Source organism: Betta splendens, chromosome 11 (assembly GCF_900634795.4).
Source record: "Betta splendens chromosome 11, fBetSpl5.4, whole genome shotgun sequence".
Taxonomy (NCBI): domain Eukaryota; kingdom Metazoa; phylum Chordata; class Actinopteri; order Anabantiformes; family Osphronemidae; genus Betta; species Betta splendens.
In genome coordinates, this window is record NC_040891.2 from 2,203,724 (window position 1) to 2,227,525 (window position 23,802).

The 23,802-nt window shown below is 42.1% G+C and overlaps 2 protein-coding genes across 2 annotated transcripts in view; one reads left to right on the top strand and one right to left on the bottom strand.

Moving 5' to 3' along the window:
* The window catches only part of col28a1a (collagen, type XXVIII, alpha 1a), a 65,981-nt gene extending 46,420 nt beyond the window's left edge, over window positions 1-19,561 (top strand). The window contains exons 21-35 of the mRNA XM_029166999.3: window positions 1,068-1,139; window positions 1,511-1,579; window positions 1,977-2,045; window positions 3,619-3,687; window positions 3,790-3,858; window positions 4,522-4,590; window positions 4,662-4,730; window positions 4,932-5,000; window positions 5,094-5,174; window positions 5,433-5,468; window positions 5,544-5,580; window positions 5,692-6,237; window positions 6,575-6,711; window positions 16,611-16,821; window positions 17,888-19,561. Of these exons, the coding sequence (XP_029022832.1) occupies window positions 1,068-1,139; window positions 1,511-1,579; window positions 1,977-2,045; window positions 3,619-3,687; window positions 3,790-3,858; window positions 4,522-4,590; window positions 4,662-4,730; window positions 4,932-5,000; window positions 5,094-5,174; window positions 5,433-5,468; window positions 5,544-5,580; window positions 5,692-6,237; window positions 6,575-6,711; window positions 16,611-16,821; window positions 17,888-18,060 (1,776 nt within the window). The 3' untranslated portion in view covers window positions 18,061-19,561. The remainder of the gene's footprint in view (window positions 1-1,067; window positions 1,140-1,510; window positions 1,580-1,976; window positions 2,046-3,618; window positions 3,688-3,789; window positions 3,859-4,521; window positions 4,591-4,661; window positions 4,731-4,931; window positions 5,001-5,093; window positions 5,175-5,432; window positions 5,469-5,543; window positions 5,581-5,691; window positions 6,238-6,574; window positions 6,712-16,610; window positions 16,822-17,887) is intronic.
* Window positions 17,488-23,353, bottom strand: c1galt1a (core 1 synthase, glycoprotein-N-acetylgalactosamine 3-beta-galactosyltransferase 1a). Its single transcript, XM_029167001.2, has 3 exons — window positions 23,064-23,353; window positions 21,335-21,999; window positions 17,488-21,162 (listed from the first exon to the last, which is right to left on the bottom strand). The coding sequence occupies exons 1-3, from the start codon at window positions 23,203-23,205 to the stop codon at window positions 20,965-20,967; spliced, it is 1,005 nt and encodes a 334-aa protein (XP_029022834.1). The 5' UTR covers window positions 23,206-23,353; the 3' UTR covers window positions 17,488-20,964.
* Window positions 23,354-23,802: the final 449 nt, after the last annotated feature.

The following is a 23,802-nucleotide window of genomic DNA, read 5'->3' on the forward strand; positions in this document are numbered from 1 at the left end:
AAGAAGAATAAGAAAACCTTTAATAGTCCCGCAGTGGGGAAAATACGTCTCACAACAGCAGTACAGATGAGCAAGAATACAGGTACAGAACAGTATGTGTTGGCACAGTACAAAGCAGTACAGTACAGTTAGAGTGAGTATGAGGTCATTGCAGGGTTATTGCACAGTAATGGGTATAAGATTTTTACCGGTAACAATATACATGATTGTTCACAGATTTACACAAATATTGTGCAGAGCAGGTTGCTATATAAACCACTGATGCAGTGGGTGAGTGACTGTAGTGGGACGTGGTCAACAGTTCTGATTATACAGTCTGACAGCAGCAGGTAGGAAGGATCTACGATATCTCTCCTTCACACAGCGAGGGTGGATCAGTCTGCTACTGAAGCTGCTCTCCAGAGCAGACAGTGAGTCCTCCAGTGGGTGAGAGACCTGGTCCATGATGTCAGTTTAGCCAGGACCCTTCTCTCACCCACCTCCTGCACCGTGTCCAGAGTGCAGCCCAGGACAGAGCTGGACTTTCTGATGATCCTGTCCAGTCTCTTCCTGTCCCTCGCTGTGATGCTGCTGCCCCAGCAGACCACACCGTACAGGATGGCTGATGCCACCACAGAGTCATAGAAGGTCTTCAGGAGTGGCCCCTTCACTCCAAAAGACCGCAGTCTCCTCAGCAGGTAGAGTCTGCTCTGACCCTTCCTGTACAGTGCATCCGTGTTATGAGTCCAGTCCAGTTATTGTTCAAATGCACAACCAGCTACTTGTAAGAGTCCACTCTCTCAATGTCCCTTCTTTGGATGTGCATCGGTGGGATGACAGCAGGCTGCTGTCTGCGGAAATCCACCACCATCTCCTTCTTTTTCCCTGCATTGATTATTTTCCGTTTAACTCATGTCTGTAAATAATGTGAGAGCATTTTAAACGTTTTCAACAGCGTCGACATCTTCCTTGTGTAAACCGTAAAATGTGTTCAGTTTGTTTCACTAATGTTTTATGGATTTATGGCAGTTCTTCAGTAGTAAATGCACAGTGCATTTGCTGAACTGACTGTATACATTCTTTTGCAGGGAGATAGAGGTGACCGTGGGCCAAGGGGGCTTTCAGGATCACCTGGCCCAGTTGGCCCCACTGGAGCTAAGGTCTGTTAATAGAAACTGATGTTGTAGATACATGTAGTTCATAAGTTTGCACATACTCAGCGTTCATGGATTTTATTTAGTGGCACTGAATGAAGGTGTGTAGCATATTCAAGGAGTTTCAATCCTCTCTGCCATGTGCATACATAACACTGCAGAAGCACTGGGACACAGCTCTGTGCTGCTGGAGATGAGGATCCCTACAGTGACATCTTTAGTCAGGTTGATGCCCTGACAAATCAGCTGGAATGTCTAATGTCTGTGTCAATATTTTTTCTAATACAGTACTATAATGATAACTGCTGCCAGCTTTAAGGGTTCTCAACACTAAAGCCTGTGTACTGCAGGCAGCATAATTCCTGACTATCCTTTAGGGAGAACCTGGTGGTCCAGGCATGGTGGGTGTACCTGGACCTGTAGGACGGGGCCTACCAGGCCCAAAGGTAATGACAATAAGACTTATAGGTCTTTATGTTTTAAGACATTCTATATAAAGCTTTACTACTACGCTGAGTGTCCTATAATATATTTTGAGGGGACTCAACATCAACACTGACGTTCCTATCTGTCTACATTACACCATAAAAATCCCTGCTTCTCTTTTTGCATAGGACTCTTAAAAGTTAATGTTTTAACAGTTTACATTATTTTATTTTATGCCTTATGTCTCACGATTATGGATAAATGCTAGATTCTATTAATTTCCCTATCTATGTATTTATTTATCTATCTGAGACTTTTTTGTTTGGGCAGGGATACTATTGATTTTACTATGTGCAATACATTGAGTGAACTTTAAAAAGAAACAGTAGTGTGTAGAATTACGTGTTCAAACAACAGGGAGAGCCTGGGCCCATTGGACCAACTGGATTTGTTGGAGAACCTGGAGTAGGAATCACTGGGATGAAGGTAACATAAACATTCATATATAAATATGACACCATGGCTGTGGACCTATACACATACAGTAGTAAATATTTCACATATTGTAACATATGTGCAGAATTCAGCCTGCTGTGTGAGGCATTTACTGTGTTGTGTGTGTGTGCAGCAGGTAGCAAGAAGGAGGTTTTAGACATTAGTGTAATATATGATGTAAAGTAGAGATGTTGAATAAAGATCACACCAAGGTTCCTCAGTAGAACATGAAGCTACATCATGCCATCCGTAGGAACCATCTGATTCAGTAAGACGTCTCTGAGTTTAGGCCCATTTGTAAATATACGTATATAAATACATAAACAGCTAAATAATTATAACATTATTCACTATAAATGTGATATAAGCATTGGTGCATGTACAGAGCCACTTGAAAAAGGGGCCATACCCAGTATGAACCCAGTATTACCAGAATGCCCATTCCCTCTGAGTCAGGAGAACATGTACCGTGAGAGCTTCATTACAACAGAGGGAACTGTTACAAACTCCCCCCGAACGGTTCCGAATCGTTGGGGCTTGACAGGGAACTGGGGACAGGTGAGGAGATGCAGTGGAGACGGAGGACAACGCCTGCTCTGAGCGGGAAGCTACGGCTTTCACGGAGGTGGGAGGAAACACGGCACGACGGCCTTTGTGCCCACGGCACTGTGCTGCGACCTCGTCACGCTACTAAAAACACTTGGCTCTCTGCTGAACCATAACGCTCACCTGCCCGCATCTGCTGACCAGGTCGAAGAGAAACAGGAAGAGGAAGAGACCCCAATTGCACAACCCAACACAAAGAATAAAGTTTAACACAAATGATTTATTAAACACAAACATAAACTCACTGCAGGGCAGGACTCAGTTCAAACACAAAATGCAGGAACTAAAAATCACTGCTATGCAGGAAACCCAAACGCTACTACTTTAACAAACTAAAATACGCTCTGTTCCTAACGGGCAAAATCCTAAACACAGGGAAACAAGACAATCACTCGAGACGACTAGAAACTAATGTACAGCACTGTCTAACGCAGGCTAACAAAAACGCTCTGTTACAAATGAGCAAAACTAACCTAAACATGGAACATGAAAACACAAGACACTCACAAGCCTCCACAGGGAACAAGACATTAAAGAAAACCAAAAAAACTCCATTGAAAACACCTCTCTTTAGCTAAAGTAACATTGGTGTAGCTTCCAAGCTACGACCGCGTACACACCAACCATGGGTGAACAAAAAGGCATAACTTAAATTCCACCAGGTGGGTCAACTAATTACAGACAGGAAAACGAACTCAGGTGATGACCCACACAAAAAACACAGGAGCGTCTCCAGTAGCGTGAAGGCAGAATGCCACAGGAACTCCAGGGAACAACCGGAGAAAACACTAACCCTATAATAGAGCATAGAGTGTCAGCTGCAGCCTTCTTGTTGTCAAAGCACTCTGTATGCTCACATGGATCACAAGCATGTGTCACCAGTAAACATAGCAGAGAGCCAGACTGTTGAGCTGCCTGTTACTGCCTTTTCTGACTTCTCCTTGTGTTGTCCTTCCAGGGTAACAAAGGCAATGCTGGGCCTGTGGGGCCAGCAGGGATGATGGGAGACAGCATTCCAGGGCTGACGGTAAATGTGGAACAGAAATAAAATCATAAGGGTAAATTAATTATTCTCAAGTTCATTACAGACTTTTTTTTTGTTAATTCAGATTTTTGCCTTGATTATTAGGGGCTCCCTGGCTCACCAGGACTGCAAGGAGAGATAGGTCCTGAAGGGAAAGGACTACCTGGACCTAAGGTACTGTAAGGCAATTTAGGAACTTCATGAAGTGAAGGTAAATTCGCTTCCAGTAGGAAATTTACTCACCTGGTGGCTTTTATCACAAGTTTAATCATTTTTAAATATTTGAACAGGAGAGCTATAAAAAAGGCGGTTCTCTACTTTACCCTTACAAAGTAAATGTTTTCATAAACATGAATGTGTGAATCTGTTACATCACTTGCAACTAACAAACTAGGTTTAGTTATCTCCAAATTAACAAATCAACATGAGGAGGAACCTAAATGCACAAACCACAAACTGAAAAATCAAGATTTAAATGATACGGAAAATAACAAACAGTTTAAATCACAATAAAGAGGATCAAAAAATCACTGCAAGGCAAGAGAAGAGCAAAACAAAAACACAACCTAAATGCTGCATAAGCGGGAACCAACAAAGAATTTACAGTCCTACAAGATGGATATCATCAAGACAAATAAACCAGGAACAAGACCAGATCCCACTAACAAGAACAAGCACACAGTACAGAGTCCAGGTGTGGCATGACAGACCTAATCAGAGGACAGCAAATGATGCAAGCACTCAAAGAGAAATGACAACACACTAAAGCCCCTCTGAAGGAAGCACGACAAGCCAACGTGACGTGAAGGAATAATAGGATTTGTATCTGTGTGCCAGGGCGACAGAGGCTTACCGGGCGTCCCTGGGCCATCAGGGCCTTCTGGAATTGGACTTTATGGACTGAAGGTCAGTAAATGCCGTGACAGAACTCTGTCCTTATAAACAAAGCTGTGATTTATGATGTGTCCTAATTTCAGGGTTCTACAGGACCGCCTGGTCCTCCAGGTCTGCAAGGATCTTCAGGAGAAGGTGTCCAGGGACCAAAGGTAAGAAGAGCAATCAGACTGTGGCAGTGGGTCAGAGGTAGAGGGGTTCCACAGATGACAATGAAGTCAGGAATGATCCTGACTTCGTTGTCAGGTCAAGCTGCTCTGTTATCACGTGTGTGTGTGTGTGTGTGTGTGTGTGTGTGTGTGTGTGTGTGTGTGTGTGTGTGTGTGTGTGTGTGTGTGTGTGTGTGTTCCTAGGGAGAGCCTGGCTTTCAGGGGTCGTCGGGTCCTAGAGGGGCACCAGGGGAAGGCCTTTCAGGACTGAAGGTGCAAACAAAGCAGTCACTGAGGCGCGTGGCCTGCTGTTTTCTGCTACTTTACTGTGTCTGGTGTTAGCTGTAACCATCTTTCCATGTGTAGGGGGATAGAGGCCTTACAGGAAACCAAGGAAAGAAAGGAGACAAAGGAGACTATGGAGAACCTGGATCTACTGGTCCAGTGGTAACACAATACATCCCCCAAGATGCTTCATAGTTTATGCACTGGTCTCTTTTTTTGGGAAACTAGCTGCTTGTCACTTGTTCTGAGCTTTTCTTAGCAGGTGTTATAAATCTTTGTAAATGCTCAATAAAATGCTATGGTAAAAAATATGCAAGCTACATATTCTCTAATTGTTTTTAGTTTGGTCTAAAAGTGTGTTCAGGCAATTAAATGCTGATTAGTCTTCATGTTAAACTTAAGTCCATGTTGGTGTCTTAGGGACGATCAGGTGACAAAGGGGAACCAGGACTGACAGTGAGTACAACCAGTTATATTCGGCCATGGTGTGTATTGAATGGGTGAGGTTTACATTTGTTTCTCTTTACACAGAGAGAAGATGTCATCAGAATCATCAGGGAGATTTGTGGTAACTGACATGGTTTAGCTCATTTTGCTGCAGCAGTAGCCTGAACTGAAGCTTTTATGTTTAATTTCTTTGTGTGAGGTTATAAGACACATGTTTCTACTTGCTTTCCAGGCTGTGGACTGAAATGCAGAGAGAGTCCCCTGGACCTGGTGTTTGTGGTGGACGTTTCTGAAAGCGTGGCACCAGTAAACCTTGAACTAGTCAAAGACTTTGTCAACACCCTTATCGACCAGATGCTGGTGAGCCCAGAGGGCAGCCAGGTGGGTTTAGTGCTCCATGACTTAGAGGTGATCAGTCTGCAGCAGCAGTCCAGCCAGAGTGACCTCAAAGTGACTGTGAGGAGCATGCCCTACCCGGGCGAGGGTGGCTCCACGGGCCTGGCCATCCACAGAGCTAACCAGATGTTCACAGCGCTGCGGCCTGGAGTGAGGAGAGCTGCTGTTGTTTTAACAGATGGGCAGACTAAAGCCCAGGACCACATGCAGCTTCAACAAACCGTCACCGAGGCCCATGCAGCGGGTGTGGAAATGTTTGTCATAGCAGTTATAAACAAGACTGATCCTCTCTACGACAAGGTTCTGACCAAAGTAAACATTATTGCCTCTGATCCCCATGACCAACATGTTTTCCTCATCGACAACTTCTGGAAACTTTCAAGTGAGCAGACACACCACAACCACACTGTCACATGCAAAATCTGCTCCCATTTCTTCCACCAGCTCTACTTGGCTTCTGCTGGCTCACTACCTGCAGCTCATCTTTAGACACTTTAGACACAATAATGCTATTATCAGCACATCTGTATTATAAACATAATCCATATCTTTACTCTGTCCATGTGCAGAATAAGATCGAGTTGTAATGTCTTTGAAACTAACCAGTACATATGTGCTACATATATTTATAGTGCCTTGATTTTGTTACGTCCAGTTGTTTATTGTAGTTAGACAATAAGTATTTAGTTATGTTGCCAACTGTTTCTATTTCCTTACAGCTCTGGAGATTAACATACTGAGTCGGGTCTGTGAGTTTGACCAAATGGTTTTTCTGCCAAGTTTTCCACTGGAGGAAATCCTCCCTGAGACTCCAAAGGATCATTACACAGACTTCCCAGAGGATGACCAAGATCAGGTACCGCTGCAGCAGAGCTAGGGAGCTGTTAATCAATCTTTATTTCAATTCAATTCAATTTTATTCATATAGCGCCAAATCACAACAAAGTTGTCTCATAGCACTTTACAAAGTCAGGTTTAAGACCTCACACAACTAAACCCAACAGATCCCACATACAGCAAGCCTTTAAATAGTCATAATTAACGACATGACAGCAGAAATGTTTAGATTAAAACTAATTATAAGGCTTGGTGCTTTTATTTTGAAACGATTTAGAGGATGACACAGTGTAATGAAATAAACAGTAATATACTAATATATGGGAACTGATTATCAGGAGGTTGACCTGTCAATCAACCTTTTACTGTGCTGAGTCACTCATCTACTGCAGCTGCGCCTTTGTCATGGAAACGAAATATAGTGAAAATTGTGGCTGTAGTGACAATTTAAAGACAGAAGTTCTGTATTAAAAAAACTAGCCCTCGCACTCTAGTTCACACAATTCACACTAATAGAAAAGGTGAAAATTAAACAAAAAACACTCGATATTTAAACGCTCTCAAGTCGAAAACTATAATAAATACAAGGGCGCTGATTTAGACAGAGAAAGTTAAAAGGTGATAGACACTTGAAATGATGTTTCTACGCCAAAGTATTATGCCAAAGTATGACGAGCCAATTTGACAAAAAGTTGAACGATGATTCCCATAGACGACCATTATAAAAAATGATTAAAAAAGTTTAATTAAAACCTGAAAATGTGAAATAGCCCTTATCTCTTAAAGATGATACACGTTTAGAATGTTGAACGATGATCCTATGATGAAACCAACCCAAAAATGGGGTGAAATTAGAGAAAAAAGAAACTGCACGCTGAATGTATTGCTGAAGAACTCCTGAAAATATCTGCAACATTTAAAACATATTTGAAAGTAGCTTAAGCACATAAAGTATAGATGAATGTATCTGAACAGAACTGGGAGTTGTTTAAACAGAGCTGAATATTTTCAGAAGAAGCTAAAGCAGTTGAATTCAAGAAACACTAAAATGAAGGAAGTATGTAAAGGATTGCTGAATTGGATGAAATGTAGCTGAATGTATCAAAATAGGTAAAAAAGCTTAAGAGTTGAAAGAATAGTTAAAAGTTGTGAAAACATTTAAATCAGCTGCAGCTTTAAATTTGAAAAGGTTAGAGCATTGGAGGAAGCATGTGCAGGTGATTGCTAAACAGTAATATATTATAAGTAATAATTATTAACAATTCATAATTAACCAGTCAAAAGCAGAAAATGTGCTATTTAGTGTAAAGATTTTGATTGGTGCTTTTATCTTATTATGGAGGAAGTGTGCCTAATTACTAAACTGTAAAATAGTAATAAAATAAAGTCATAATAAACCAGTTGAAAGCGAAAATATTGCTATATAAAGCTGAAGATCTGAATTTGTGCTTTTATTTTGAAAAGTGTATGTGGTTAATTGCTAAAGTGTGAAACAGTGTATGACTAGTCACAGATGACCCTTTTATAATATAGCTGAAAGTTGCTGATGTATTAAATATATAACTCAATTTATCTGAAGGAAATCAATGTAGTTATATTAAGAACTGAATGCATAAACATGCCTCCAATGGGTGTTAAAACCAGATCTCCGACTACCGAGTCAAGAACTTATACTATTGAAAATATGAGTGGTGGATGAGGAAAAAGCTGAAGCAATTAAAAAAGTTTTTCTACGAAAGCTAAATATTTTGACTTGTGCTTTAATTCTGAAAGGATTTGGGGGATTTGTGTGCTTAACTTGTGAAGTTAAAACAGAGTCAGTAACTATCCCGTCAAAGGCAGAAAACATGCTAATAAGCAATTGGATTGCTCTTATTGTGAAAAGAGTTTGAGAGAGGGAGTGTGGGTTTTTATTATACTGTAAAATATTCTAATTAACTATTTCTAATTAGTCAGTTGAAACATTACTGAAACTACCTGATGAGTTGAACATATAGTTGATCAGATCTTATAACAGCATAGTAATGGTTTTTAATATACCAGTTAAAGCAGCTGCTGTTATGGCAGATATACTGGAAAATGTGTGCTTTAACATACAAATCTGGCATTAACTAAAAATAAAACAATTTAGATCTGTGTCTATGCCAAATTACCCTACATTTGGTTGCAGAAAACAATTTTACTGGAAACAGGTATATAGACTGACAAAATAAGAACATAGTAGTTCAGAATTCAGCTCTGTCCTGGGCTGTGCCCTGGGCGTAATACGGGAGGTGGGTGACAGAAGGGTCCTGGCAAAGCTGACATCTATTCTGGACTTTGACTTTCACCCACTGCAGGATACACCTTCTGATCTGGGGAGCAGCTTCAGTGACATACTGATCCACTCTTTTGGGAAGGAGATCCTTGCTCTTTGGTGCAATTAGACTGTACAATAAGCACCTACCTAAACATCACACACACACTCACTAGAATCAGTTGTAAAACTAGCCATTATAACCAGCTTTCTTTAGAATAGAATATAATGCCTTTATTAGATTATATTAGCTCTTCCTTTTGTTTCTGCAATCAAGGCAATTTCCTTCTGGGAAGTTTTTGAATCCCGAATAGAAGAGGTCTCGTTTCCATCTTGGTGAAGAACAGGGAGGTCTGAGGATCACAAATAACAAGTCAAAAATCAATAATTATATGCACTTATGTTTGTGTTCTATCTACTAGCCTACTGTAGCAAGATGGTTTTTAACAGTAGCACAATTGTGTCAGCACAATGATGCATACATTTTGTTTGCTAATCTACAGCATTAAAGCACAATAGATGGTGACACTTGACTTGGTATAAACAGTGCTTAACTTCGGTGAAGCAGATGCCCTGCTAGTTCTCTCCATGTTTTACTTTTATCAACTTCTTGGCACTAGAACAGACATCAACTAGAAAGTCAGTTGAGTAACAGTTATGCTTAAGTTAGCTAACTTTCCACAGGTACAAAGAAGTAACCTTCACCCGTAACGTTAGTTGTGTGTGCGTCTAAACATGAGTATGCAGACACATGTTGTAGCTCCCTCAAAAGTATTCACAGACACAAGGTGTCACAAGGCATAAACAGTTGCACCATTATGCATAAATATAAAGCAACATATTACTTGGTGTTTCAGTAAGTCTGCTTCATCTAAAGAAAATGTTTAGCCTGGTGAAAGTATTAATTTTCAAAAAAACTAAATTAAATAATCAACCTAGAGACATACGAAGATAACACCCAAACATTTTCTAACAGATCTTAACAAAGTAGGAGCCACAAATTGGAGGAGGTCTTAACAGGTGCTAAAACAGTCATTGGTAGGATAAGCTAACCTAGCTAACTTAGCTCTCCTATATGGCCACCTCATGTTCAAGACAAACGCAATACATTTGCCAGTAAGACAACCGGGGGAATACACGTCATTACCAACCAAAAATGATTTTCACATATACATCTATGCTTTTTCATACTTTTACAGACCTGTAAATAATACAAAAAAAATCAGGGGATGGTGACAGCAGATCGCTAAACACTGGAAGGACTTACTTTTAACCTTACCGTCTTATTGCTGAAGGCTCCACCCCAAAGGTTCCAACATAAAATGATCAAATTAACATCCCATCACAATACACCAGCTTGATATCAGTTACATATGTAGTACAATATCGTCCTTGGCATAGTAAAGTACAACAGGTCAAAAATCAATTTTTACCTTCCACACAAGAAACTGCAGGAGAGACCCAGCTGGACATAACTCTGTGTAACTCTGTGTCAGCATCAGGGCTGAACAGCTGTTTGACTACAGTCAAACAGTCTGTTTTAACACAAAGTCTGTTACAGGTATTTATCCAAGCACCAGCCACGTTGTTCGGGCTCCAGGCAGATGGATATGGCAGCAACATTTCTATAATACCCGTCTCTGATAAAATCCTTTGTTAAATAGTCCTTAATATTTTAATTTGCGCAGCATAGCCACGCTTTTAGCTCACAGGGAAAAACAGGAAATGAAAGTTAGACTGACTTAGCTTGTGACCAATCAGAAACAAAACCTGGTCCCTACCCTTTCCATAATGTTTAAATGTTATTGTGTTTTCTGTTAATGCTGTCGTGTTTCCTGTTAATGTTGTTGTATTTCCTTTTAATGTTGTTGTGTTTCCTGTTAATGTCAGTTAGTGTTTTGTGTTTTTGTTAGTTTGTGACATGCACTTCAGGGCCACCATACAGGAACCTCCACAGCTCAGCTCAATCAGTTGGGGTGAAGCTGATTTGCTCTCCTGTTCAACAGGCTTGTTACAGCAAAACCATAATGGTTATAACAAAACAACTTCACTTTGTGAATCCCAAGGCTTCAATGAGCAACTGGTGTGAGTTTTATGTTTAAGGAATTGTGGCCACAGTGGCAATTTAAAAATGTGAGTTCTTCTGCACTTTTCCTCAAAAGCCTCACAAACAGTATGGGAGAAAATTTGGAACTCTCTTCACTTTGAGGGAGATACTGACTAAAGTGTGTATATATATATATATATATATATATATATATATATATATATATATATATATATATATATATATATATGCCTTCCTACCTTCCAAGCCTTCTCCAGTTCTTCTCTGAGCCCTTGGTATTTCTCTAGTTTCTCATGTTCCTTTTTCCTGATGTTGCCATCGCTTGGTATTGCCACATCCACCACTACGGCTTTCCTCTGCTCTTTATCCACCACCACAATGTCTGGTTGGTTCGCCATTACCATTCTGTCAGTCTGGATCTGGAAGTCCCACAGGATCTTGGCTCGCTCATTCTCTACCACCTTGGGAGGTGTTTCCCACTTTGACCTTGGGGTTTCCAGTCCATACTCCGCGCAGATGTTCCTGTATACTATGCCAGCCACTTGGTTATGGCGTTCCATGTATGCTTTGCCTGCCAGCATCTTACACCCTGCAGTTATGTGCTGGACCGTCTCTGGGGCCTCTTTGCACAGTCTACACCTTGGGTCTTGTCTGGTGTGGTAGATCTGGGCCTCTATGGCTCTGGTGCTCAGGGCCTGCTCCTGTGCAGCCAGGATGAGTGCCTCTGTGCTGTCCTTCAGCCCAGCCCTTTCAAGCCATTGGTAGGATTTGTTGAGATCAGCCACTTCAGTTATGTTCCGGTGGTACATCCCGTGCAAGGGCTTGTCCTCCCATGATGGTACAGTCCCATCAGTCCCATACAGTCCCATCCAACTACCGGCCAATAACCTGTCTCTCCACAACATGGAAGCTCATGTCAGGCATCATCGCAGCTAAGATAAGTGGGCACATGAGTCAATACATGAGCGAAGCACAGAAGGGCATTGGTAAGGATACCAGAGGAGCCAAACACCAACTCCTGGTAGACAGAACAGTCGCCCAAGACTGCAGAATGCGACACACCACCGACACAGCCAGGATGAGTGCCTCTGTGCTGTCCTTCAGCCCAGCCCTTTCAAGCCATTGGTAGGATTTGTTGAGATCAGCCACTTCAGTTATGTTCCGGTGGTACATCCCGTGCAAGGGCTTGTCCTCCCATGATGGTACAGTCCCATCAGTCCCATACAGTCCCATCCAACTACCGGCCAATAACCTGTCTCTCCACAACATGGAAGCTCATGTCAGGCATCATCGCAGCTAAGATAAGTGGGCACATGAGTCAATACATGAGCGAAGCACAGAAGGGCATTGGTAAGGATACCAGAGGAGCCAAACACCAACTCCTGGTAGACAGAACAGTCGCCCAAGACTGCAGAATGCGACACACCACCGACACAGCCAGGATGAGTGCCTCTGTGCTGTCCTTCAGCCCAGCCCTTTCAAGCCATTGGTAGGATTTGTTGAGATCAGCCACTTCAGTTATGTTCCGGTGGTACATCCCGTGCAAGGGCTTGTCCTCCCATGATGGTACAGTCCCATCAGTCCCATACAGTCCCATCCAACTACCGGCCAATACCGGCCTCCCTTTCCCATATACCCTTCCAGTACTGTTCAGTTTCCAGCCTTGGTGGGTCTGCTCTGTTGTTATTACCCTGCCATTGAGAGTACACTTTCGCAGGTTGTGTTGCGAACAGCCGGTTTATTCGTCTGGCTTCGTTATCTCTGGTGTATCTCTTTAGGCGGCTGGCCAAGGCTTGTAGCCTTTGCTTGGCAGTTTCGAGGGCTTCAGGTATGGTCATCTGGCTGTACCTCTTGGGCATCGGTCTTTTCATTGCACCTCTCTGGGCCTCTGTCATTTGGCTCACTTCCCTCCGAGCTGCCTTGATTTTTGCCTCCAACCTTCGTTTCCATGGTGGGTATGTTTTCTCATGGCTCCCATGGTTGCTCTTATAGCCAAGCACCTCTAGGATCACTGATGCTGAAGCGTATATCAGCTCATTGGTTTCTGTGATTGTTGTGGTAGGGATCGCTCTCAATGCTGCATTCACATCTTCCATGAGACTTTCTGATGGTACTTCACTTAGCCGTTGTAGTGGGGTTCGGGGTTGCCTGTTCAGTCTCGCCATGATCTTATCTTTCAGGTCAGTCGCTGCCTCGCTCAGCGTATCTGTGCTTACTGGGCTTCGTACCCAATTTCCGGTTGGGGAGATGGTGAAATCTCCCCTCTGACCTGGCGTCCTGGCTCCCCCTTGCCGTAGCATTTGTGTTGTATCTCGTCAATCTCAAGTTGTGATAGCAGTTGCCGTTTGTGGATGTTGGAACACTGAGCTACTAGTTGCTTCGCGGTCAGCCTTGAATGTGGGTTTCTCCGTTCCCATTCACCGCACATTCTTTGCATATAGCCCCTCTGACTAGGGTTACTTGAGTAGTAGCATTCCAACAGAGCCTTGTTCTCGCATCTCAGCCATTTCTTTCTTGTTCCAGTAGCCCACTTCTCGCCAAGGTGCTCTGGTTCCCCAACACCTGACGCAGACCTTGTTAGACCGGGCGACGTCTGAGCCGGTATCTCATGTGGTTCATTGTCTCTCATGGTAGGTAGGCGGTAGCTTGAGGGGTCTTGCCCAAGGACCCACACTGGATGCCTATTCGCCCTAACGGGGATTCGAACCGGAATATATATATATATATTATAATATATATATATATATATATATATATTATATATATATATATATATATATATATATATATATATATATATATATATATATATATATATATCGCCTATGACTCAATGCCACACGCATGGATCACTGAATGCTTGGAGCTGTGGGGGCTGTACAACATCAACAGAACTCTAAGGGCCTTCATTGCAAACTCGATGAGGTTGTGGAGAACCATAAGTCACCTCCTCTACATGGATGACATCAAGCTGTACGCCAAGAGTGAGCGAGACATCAACTCACTGATCCACACCACCAGGATCTACAGCTCGGACCTTGGGATGTCATTCAGACTAGAGAAATGTGGGAGGATGGTGACAAAGAGAGCCAAGGTTATCCACACAGAAGGGGTCTCACTCCCAGAAGGAACAATAGCAGACATTGAGAAAAAAGCGGAATATTGTGATATTTGAATGGTTTCTGTAGCTCAAAGTATGCAGGACTAGTTAGGCGCGGAAAGAACGTAAGAAAATGGCTGCCACGAAAAACGTTACAGTGAATGCTGGAAGCAACTAACATGCGAGGGATGTGAGTTTAATGAAAAGGGAGGAGGTGACCTATCCACAGTGCTCATTGAGTCCAGGGTCATCTAGGTGCCTTTCTGTGTGAAGTCTCCCCAGTTTACTCCCATAGTCCATAACTTGCAGAGAGGTGGCTTGGAGGTTCTATTGGCCCTTATGTGTGAAATTGAGTGACTGTCTGACTAAACATGTGGTCCTGTAATGGATCAGCGACCTGTCCAGGGTGAACCTGCCCCCCACTCAATTGACAGCTAAGACAGGCTTAAGCCTGGCAACAGAGCTTATGACGGCAAAGTTGTAGATGAGTAAGTGTTTGTGCAGTGAATGGATCCCAGTAAAGGTTTGTTTAAACCAGAGTCACCTAGAGGCAAAGTAGAGTACAGTAAAACTAACATTGAGTTGGTGTTTTCATTCGCCAAAACAATGTCGGACTCTGCAGTTTTCTCTGGACCCCTCTCCAATGTGACCAGCAAATGACACGTATAGCCATCTGTCATCGCTCCACCGCTTGTTGTCTAGGTGTTGTCCTGCAAACGATGTGGGCTTTGAGGCTAATTGGAGCAGTTTTGGGGGAAAACTTGGGCTGATTAGAAGATCCCACGTTGGACCGAGCCTCTTTGCTCTCTAGTAACAGGGTAACATGCTGCTTAGCCTCCCTACAACTCAGAGTGAAGCCCAGGACGCAGAGTCTCAGTCTTACACGCAGTCTGCATGATCTCTACAGCCGCCACCCACTCTTAGTTTTAGTTATTGCAGAACCGCCTACTTTCACCTTATAAATATAGCTAAAATGCATGCATTTGTTACCTCTAGGCTGGACTACTGTAACTGCTTACTCATAGGATGTCCTAACAGCTCCTTAAAAAGAAGGCTTATTCAAAATGCTGCAGCCAGAGTCCTGACAGGACTTAGAAAGAGAGATCACATTTCTTCTACATTAGCTACTCTGCACTGGCTGCCTATAAAATGTAGAATAGAATTTAAAATTCTCCTACTCACCTAAAAAGCACTTAATGATAAAGCTCCTTCTTATCTTAAAGACCTCATAGTTCCTTATGCTCCCAGCAGAACGCTTCGTTCTCAGAGCGCTGAGCTACTTGTGGTTCCTAGAGTCTTTAAATGTAGAACGAGAGGCAGAGCTTTTAGCTACCAAGCTCCTCTCCTGTGGAACCAGCTCCCTGTTCAGGATTGAGAAGCTGACACACTTTCCACGATTAGGAAGATTAGGCTTAAAACCTTCCTTTTTGATAAAGCCTACAGTTAGAGATGGTTCAGGTCACTGGGAATGATTGTTAGTGACAACAACTATCTCTTAGTTAAGCTGCAATAGACATAGACTGCTGGGGGACTTAATTTATACACTGAGCTCCTCTGTTTCCTTCTACCTCTTCTGTCCAATAACCTCCCATCATTGTCATGTTTAATTAACCTTGTCTCTTTCTCTCCAGTAGTTGTGCTTTTCCCTCTCCCCCATTATGTCCTCTAGTACAGGTATCATTGGACTCAGAGCTATGTGTCTGTGATGGGCAGCTGCAGATCCAACCCCCTCCTACCTGTGTCCAGTTCTTGGTCCAACCATCCTGCCTTTGCTCTGTTGTTGCTTGTTGTTCTTGCTGTGCTTTTCTCTCTCTCTATTCCCTCACCCCAACCGGTCGAGGCAGATGGTCGCCCACATCCAGCGTGGTTCTGCTGGAGGTTTCTTCCTCATTAGAGAGGGAGTTTTTCCTCTCCACTGATGTTGTTCAATTGTAATTATTACAAGTAAAGGCTTGCTGTATGTGGGATTTGTTGGATTTAGTTGTGTAAGGTCTTAAACCTTACCTTGTAAAGGGCCTTGAGATAACCTTATTTTGATTTGGCGCTATATAAATAAATCTGAATTGAACTAAATTGAATTGAACGACACTTCTAACACTTTATACTGTATGTTAGAAATCACAGTAGGTATCAACCAGGACAAAAACAAAGCTTTAACCATTGGTCCTGAAACAGAGAGACAAATTAATGTAAGAGCTTCAAACACATTCACTAAATCCTAATGCATATGTATGTAATTGCTGTTTATGTGTGTTTTCTAATTCTTATGGTTATTGCTTTTATACTTGTGCTTAGTATCTGTACTTTCCCTTTTATCTTTGTGTCTGTAGTGGGGGGGGGGGGGGGGTCCTTAAAGCACTTTGTTCTACATTTTTAGCATAACAAGTGCTATAGAAATAAAGATATTGACCATACAGCACTTACCCATCGTCTGCTTCCCATGTACCATACAAGAGACCCAATGACAACACCAAGCTGCCAGTGGCATCCCAAAACAACCTGCCAAACAACACGCTTGCATCACCTGGTGGCGGACAGAAGTCGAGGCCTGGGGTGGACCCTGTAGTGGCCCCAGAGACACCAGCTCCTTCTGTGTTTGAGGCCAAGAGCACAGAGGCTCCAGTCCTCTATAGCGCTCCAGCTCTGACACCAGTGCCCTCACAAGGTAAACACAAAATGCCACACCTTCAATACTTGATATTTTACGCAGGAGTATCGTCACATATTGTTGTGCAACATTGTGCCAGTAAAAGTCTGCTTATCACATGTTTGACTAGATTGGGAAATCTTAACCAGAACAGTAAACAATCAAACATACCCACCCAGCCCTGATAGAACAAACTCACACCTTTATGTAATGTTTTATAATAATAGCTAGAATGTTACAAGGATTATATGATGTCATAGGATAATACCATGTTTGAGTCTGTCAATGATCTAGAAGACCTAGAAGAAGGCAGACTTACTCATGTCATCAACACAGTGTTTTGATGTGAGACAATCCTGTACATGTGTGTTTATTCAAGGACAGAATGTTAAAAACTACAGAAAACCAAAAGCTGGAGGTACATGCAGGGATGGGAGGAGGCTGCCTGGCAGTCAGCTACGGTTCAGTGCAGGCTTTCATATTCTTGTGCATTTATGTATTATTGTTTGTTTCCTTTGGAGATTTTGTTTGGTGCAAGATGCGTAGCAGGATAGTTTTCGTCTCACAATGTTAAATCAGTGAATAAGCTAGCACAGTGTCACACCTGCAACCAGTGAGGGTGGATCCATCACTAATAGGTGAAATGTGGAGGGTTTACAAATCATCTGATTTCAGCTGGAACCAGAGGTTTACAGGTTTAATTAAGCATTATAAAAAATAAAATTGAATTGAATTATGACACAAACACACAAAAACAAGCACAATAATAAGCACAGAAACAAGGTTTGTTAGGAAAATCACAAGACAAGCTACAAATGTTTATCATAATTTCAAAATATGGCTTGACTCAACATGGTGAAGCAATAAAGAACAACGGATGGCATCCAAGAAACAAAAAGCTTGAAGAGTCATGGCATTACAGAGACAAAGGGAAAAAACAACCAGATGAAGTCTCATCTGATTACACAGCACTGGGGAAGGAGGGTGGAGGGAAGATGAGGGCCAACGTAGGCTCAAGATGCTGCCAGATGGTAACGACTAGAAGTTCAATGCTGAATAATTGTCATTTGTTCTGTCGCTTCAGATGGGGGGTGCAGGAAGCCTTTGGAACCGGGTCCTTGTCGACTGTATGTGGTCAAGTGGTACTACGACCCTGAGGCTAATGCATGTGCCCAGTTCTGGTACGGAGGCTGTCAGGGCAACGCTAATAACTTTGAAACAGAATCCAGCTGCAGGAGTTTCTGTGTTTACACGTAATAGGTCTCATGACAGGGTTACTGTGGATTTCCCAAACTCCATTGACATCAATAAGGAACAGAATGGACTGAGGACCTGGACTGTAGTGAGGCCAGATGCTGTGGGAAAGACGTGGAGAGCTTCCTCCTCAGCAGCGTTCACACTGTGTCCTTCTGCCAGGTCTGACCTCCTGTACCAAACATTATCTCCGTTACTTGGCCTAATCCTCAGGGCCCTGTTTCACAAAGAAGGGTTAAGGGTAGCTCCTGTTCCATACAACACAGCTCTGTAGTGGTTAAGTCTGCTGATTTACTTCATGGTTAACAAACCATGATCATGTGCCGTGTTTCTATGCAGATGATGTAGGTGTGTTTCTCTGTGCCAACTCAGATGAAATCATAAAATCACAATCAGTAATATGAGCAGTTCTGGTGATACAGCTAAAATGAGACATGGTGGGAATGGAAGGGCCTGTAGCATAGACCCGGATGGGGCCTGGTTGTTGAGCTGAACACTTCACGTTTATAACTACTGTGACGAATGCTGTTTGTCAGGCTGAAGTAGATGTGCTGGTTTCTACCAGCTTAGCTCAGTTCTGTGTGATGTGTTGATATTAAACTGTTTGATTCAAGTTCTGAACAAGAGCATGACCCTTCTTTGTGACACAGAGCCCAGATACATTACGGCAGAGCCAAAGTATCATAGTTCTAGATAAGAGCAGCTGCCGATAGATGATTAATGTATACTAGCATTGTCTTAGGTGGAAACGCAAACGTTTGTATTATTGTTTTGTATTTTTATTCTGAGTTGATGTCATGTTAAAATAACCCAATAATGCGAATAAAGCCAACTGCATACTCCTGTTAGTAACATTATTATGAACTTTTGTTTTTACTGTTGAATTATTGGATGGTTTGGATGTTCTTGCTGCTTGTACCCATTTGTCCTTTCAGTGGCCTTTTTATAATTTACATTTTAGTTTCATACTGTCTGTAATGTAAACAAACAGGGTTGTGTTTTCTGAAGGGTGAGTCATTCAAACTTTCTTTTTTTCAAAACAATGTTTAATGCTAATGCTAAAAGAGGCTGACAAAATACCTATTAATCAACTTTGACATATGGTTGCAAAAATTTCAGTTGTTTTCATGGCGTTGATAAAATGTTGAAACAACGTTAATACTAACAGTTGTAAAAAGGTTGACAAAATGCTTATAAATCGACGTTGAGACATGGTTTTTGTGGCGTTAATGAAAGGTTGAAACAACATTTAATGCTAATGGTTGTCAAAAGGCTAAAAAATATTAATTGAAATTAAAAATATATTAATATTAAAATTACAGATTGTCTTCAACACTTACAGCGCCACCTGCTGTAAATTAACAAAATGAACAAATGACTCAAAATGTGTTCACTTTACTGTTTTGAGAGTTAAAGATTGGAGTCTGTTAAAAAAATGGAACTTCCCACCTCTACGTTTTCACCTCTCTACTCCAGCATTAAATATTGCCTGTTCTGCAACTAGTCTCTGGGTCTGCTCACTCACAGTTTGGTACACAGCCATGTTTTAACAGGTTTTTCAATGTCTTTCATCTTTAGAAATTAACAGGTTTTTCAACATAAATGCAAAGTTGATAAAAAAACCCATAAATCAACACAAATTCAGTGTTAATTAAAAAAATAAATAAATCAACGTGACGTTGATAAATGACTATAAATCAACGTAACGTTGATAATTAACCATAAATCAACATAAATGTAACATTGATGAATGACCGTAAATCAGCTTAAATGTAACATTGACGATCAACCATAATGCAACATTAAAATAACGCTGCTTCATCAACATTGTTTCACCTTTCAAAATCTAAATATAATCTAATGGTTATTTAACTGTAATTATAATATTGCCAACAATTATGTTTATCAACTAATTAAGAATTCTGTTTAAATCAATCATGAGTTGCAAGCCTGTTTGCCTGACTCGGCACAGACACAGACCATATTTAAACAAATTCACACATTTATATGTATAAGTGTCACAGGAGAAGTCTGCTACTCATTCCCCTGCGCTCATTTCCACGTATTTCCCAGATTGATACAGTTCTGCTTATACAGTTTTCTGTGGTCTGTTCTTAGTCTAGAGCTCCATGTCAGCCTTAGTCCAAGTTCTTATTGTAAGTGTGTGAGTAACAACATTAACTTAGTCTGCATTTAACTGTAACTAATCTTGATATTAACCAAATCCATCCAGTTACAGAATCTACTGTTTCAAACATTACAGTGATTGCATTGTTTGATTTACTGCTCTGTACGTGTCTCACAACTGTTGATTGATCTTTGACATGCTCTGATCTAGGCTCACGTTAAGAGTCTGGATGTAAACCTCCAGTTTACAGCAGGACATTAGTTACAACACATTGTGTTTATTTCTTTACTGCTCTGTAGACACAAACATGAACTTTAATCCAACCCATAAGAAGCCACAGATGCCAGAAACAAAAACAGTACAACATAACTGAAATATTGTGAAAAATAATTAGAATTAAGAACAGAACCCTATGGCTGAGGAATTCACTGTGTCGGAAACCAGCACTGCACAAGTCTGAAGTGATGTGTGTACATGAGGGCCTCCACTCCAGCGTTCAATCTTGTCCGTGGTTAAAAAAATACACGTTTGTGTCTGTGTTTAGCTGCCACGTTGTAGATCAGTAGGTTTTTCATGGGCGTGGTCTCATGTAGAACCTCGTTAGTGCGTCATAAGCAGATTTTCAGTTTGCTTCGCTGACTGATAATTTTGTGTCCTACTCATGAACACACCCCACAGACACACAATAATACTAAAATGCCCAAATAACTCTATATTAAATATAAATGTAACATAGAACAAATGTTAGTGTTGCTCTGAAACAAGCTAATAATAAAGAATTAGTGCAGAGGTTTTGATGCAAATGTCTGTATTTTATGTGACACATATATGCTGTTACCTTCAATTTTCTCATCAGGGTTGTATCTATATTTGTAGCCATATGGACGCAGATGATACGTTAAATATTGCAAAACATACAGCTGCACAGAATGTATGTAGTGAAAGGACACGGCAAAGTCTGAGCAGCAGCCTGGACCCTGCAAAACACAAGGGAAAGATCTGAGTATGACGGTACAGAAACCCAGCACATCAACACATGCATTGCTGCCATCCAGAAAGAAAAACGCATGCAGCTGGAACTATGTGGAGTTTGAATACCAGGCAAGAGGTGGTGAAATGCGCTGCAGCATGTCAATGGCTGTTACTGACCTCAACTGGAGGGTAGTGTTCGTACAGCAGGTACCAGGGCCTCGGCCGCTGTGGCTGTCTGAGCAAGTAGTAGTCTGGAGGGTACGGATGGAATGTCTGCCTTTTTCTCAGGTCCCTAGAGTCCGCTGGCTGCACCTTCATCTTCTCCATACATTGCCCCAGAGCCAGGTCCTCTATGGTGGAAGAGTGGCTGCAACTCCCTGTGCTGAAGCCTTGGACAAACCTTCTCAGTGCCTCCTTACTGAGTACGTACCCTGCGCCTCCACTCATGTAGCCCTGCCTAACGAATGGGGCATAATGTCTGCCCAGATACAGTGGCTCCTCTGGATCAAACTTGGCCAAGACATGGACAAGATTTTCTACAACCACAAATGTGTCATCATCTGCTTTTAGAAACCAGTCTGCGTCATTCAGGTGGTGCTGGTGGATATACTGAAGGGCTCTGATGGTTTTCCAGTACAGGTTCTCCCTCCCTTCACTTACATTCAGCCCCACGGTGGGAAAGTCTGTCTCCACTGAGCTCATGTACAATACAGTGCCGCAGCGCTGGGCCCAGGATTGTCTGATGTGCCTGACACGAGACTCGATGTTCTTGGGTCCCGTCATAATCCAACATAGGACTCGTGCGCCATTAGATGAAGGTCTGTCTGAGCTCTTGTTCACAGCTGTAGGAAAGCCAAAATATCATAAATGGACAGTAATTGATACATAGCCAAGAAGCAACAGATGTGACCCGGGCCCAGCTGAACTCGGCCAGGTGCTCAGCATGGACTACAGTAATAGCTGCCAATTCTATGTTTGTGTCTTGGGACAAAGGTTTACAGAAAATCATAAATCATAACTAATCACTGAGGGCATTATTTATTTATTACCTGCAGTTAATAATTTGTAATCTGAGCACATTTGATCGTGCCATGTAAAATACATAAAAATAAACTTTAGTCTGCCTTTAAAACTGTGCAAAGCAACACTGTCCTACATATTGTCACTCTACTAACAGCTGATAAGCAGAAGGCAGGCGTGTATGGAAACCACACACACACAATTTTGTCGACCTGCCAAACCTGAATGTCTGGATTAGGTGTATCGTCCATACAAAAAGGCACAATGCCCTAAACGCTACGTTAGAGATTATGTGAAACTGAGATTAATGACAAAGCGTAAAGCAGATGCAAAAAGATGCATTTATATATTTGGTATTTCTATTTAATATTTCGGTGCACTACTGAGCAGCCATTTCTGTCCTTTTGCCACTACCTAAATGAATCTGTCCATCTCTTCTGAGCGTTACGTAGGTGAAGTCTGACCTTCAGTGTCTGTGTGGAGTGATGTGGTTCAATGAAAGACAGCCTAATGCTGCTTAATAAAACGATAACAGCCTAGTTTAGCTGCTGTTACTGTTGGTCACTTTAGTTGCATCAAACCATTTTGCTGTCTGTACTGTTGAACTGAATGTGTTCTAATTTAATTTGCACACACAATATACAGTTGCGTGTGCCTGAGAGAGAGAGCGAGAGAGAGAGAGAGAGACCTAATTTGTGAAGAGTGAAACAATTATTGTGTAGCATATATGTGTCTCGTGTTGTGATGTGAAACTTAAACACACACGTACAGATGTAACCCATGATACGTGACAATAAACTTTACTAGGTAATATGGCGCAATGAATAAAGCACGAGAGACGATACCAGAGGTAGATCGAGCAGCAGTGAGACGTGAAGACGCCAACCTGTGTGAACGCGCCGCAGCCCGTCGCCGTCGTACGCCACAGTCCGGACGGTGGCGAACTTGGATTCCAACAGTATGTGAAGCGTGAGAAATCCCACGATCAGGCCGCAGCTGAAGAGCGAGTGTTGCCACATCTGCTTCATCCTCAGCAGCAATAAAACAGCTGCATTCAGACAAAACGGGGCCAGTGCTAACGAATCTAAAAGCTGTGAAGAAGAATCATTAAGACGTGAGTGGTGAGCTGTTACTTCCTTTAAAGACAGAGTCAGTAACTCATTGTTGGAATTCAAATTCAAGTGAGGCGGAGTCGAGATAAGATGGGGCAGAACCCGCGTCATCAGCTGTTTATAGTCACCAAACAGGTTAACAGGCGAGCCAGCGCTGACGACGCAACTTTCAGAATGTTTAAACATGTCAAAGTAACCAGAACACGAAAAGATGCGAAAAAAATCTTTTTAAACTTTCAATAAACAATAATTTACCAAAACAATTACACCAATAAACACCAGCTCAGCATACAAAATAATGGAGAAATAGGTGCAATAGTTCAGGGCCCTAAGCAGCAGGTGGAACCACATTCTGGTGGGTGTGGCATCTGATCAACTGAGAGCAGACTGGACCTGAGGCTCAGGAGGACAACACAATGACGCTGCAGAGGGTCAAAGTCATCTCTTCAGCTGTGAAGCGCCTGCAGACGGTGGTCTCCACCCACAGAGGAGCCAGCCTGAAGACTGTTGTGT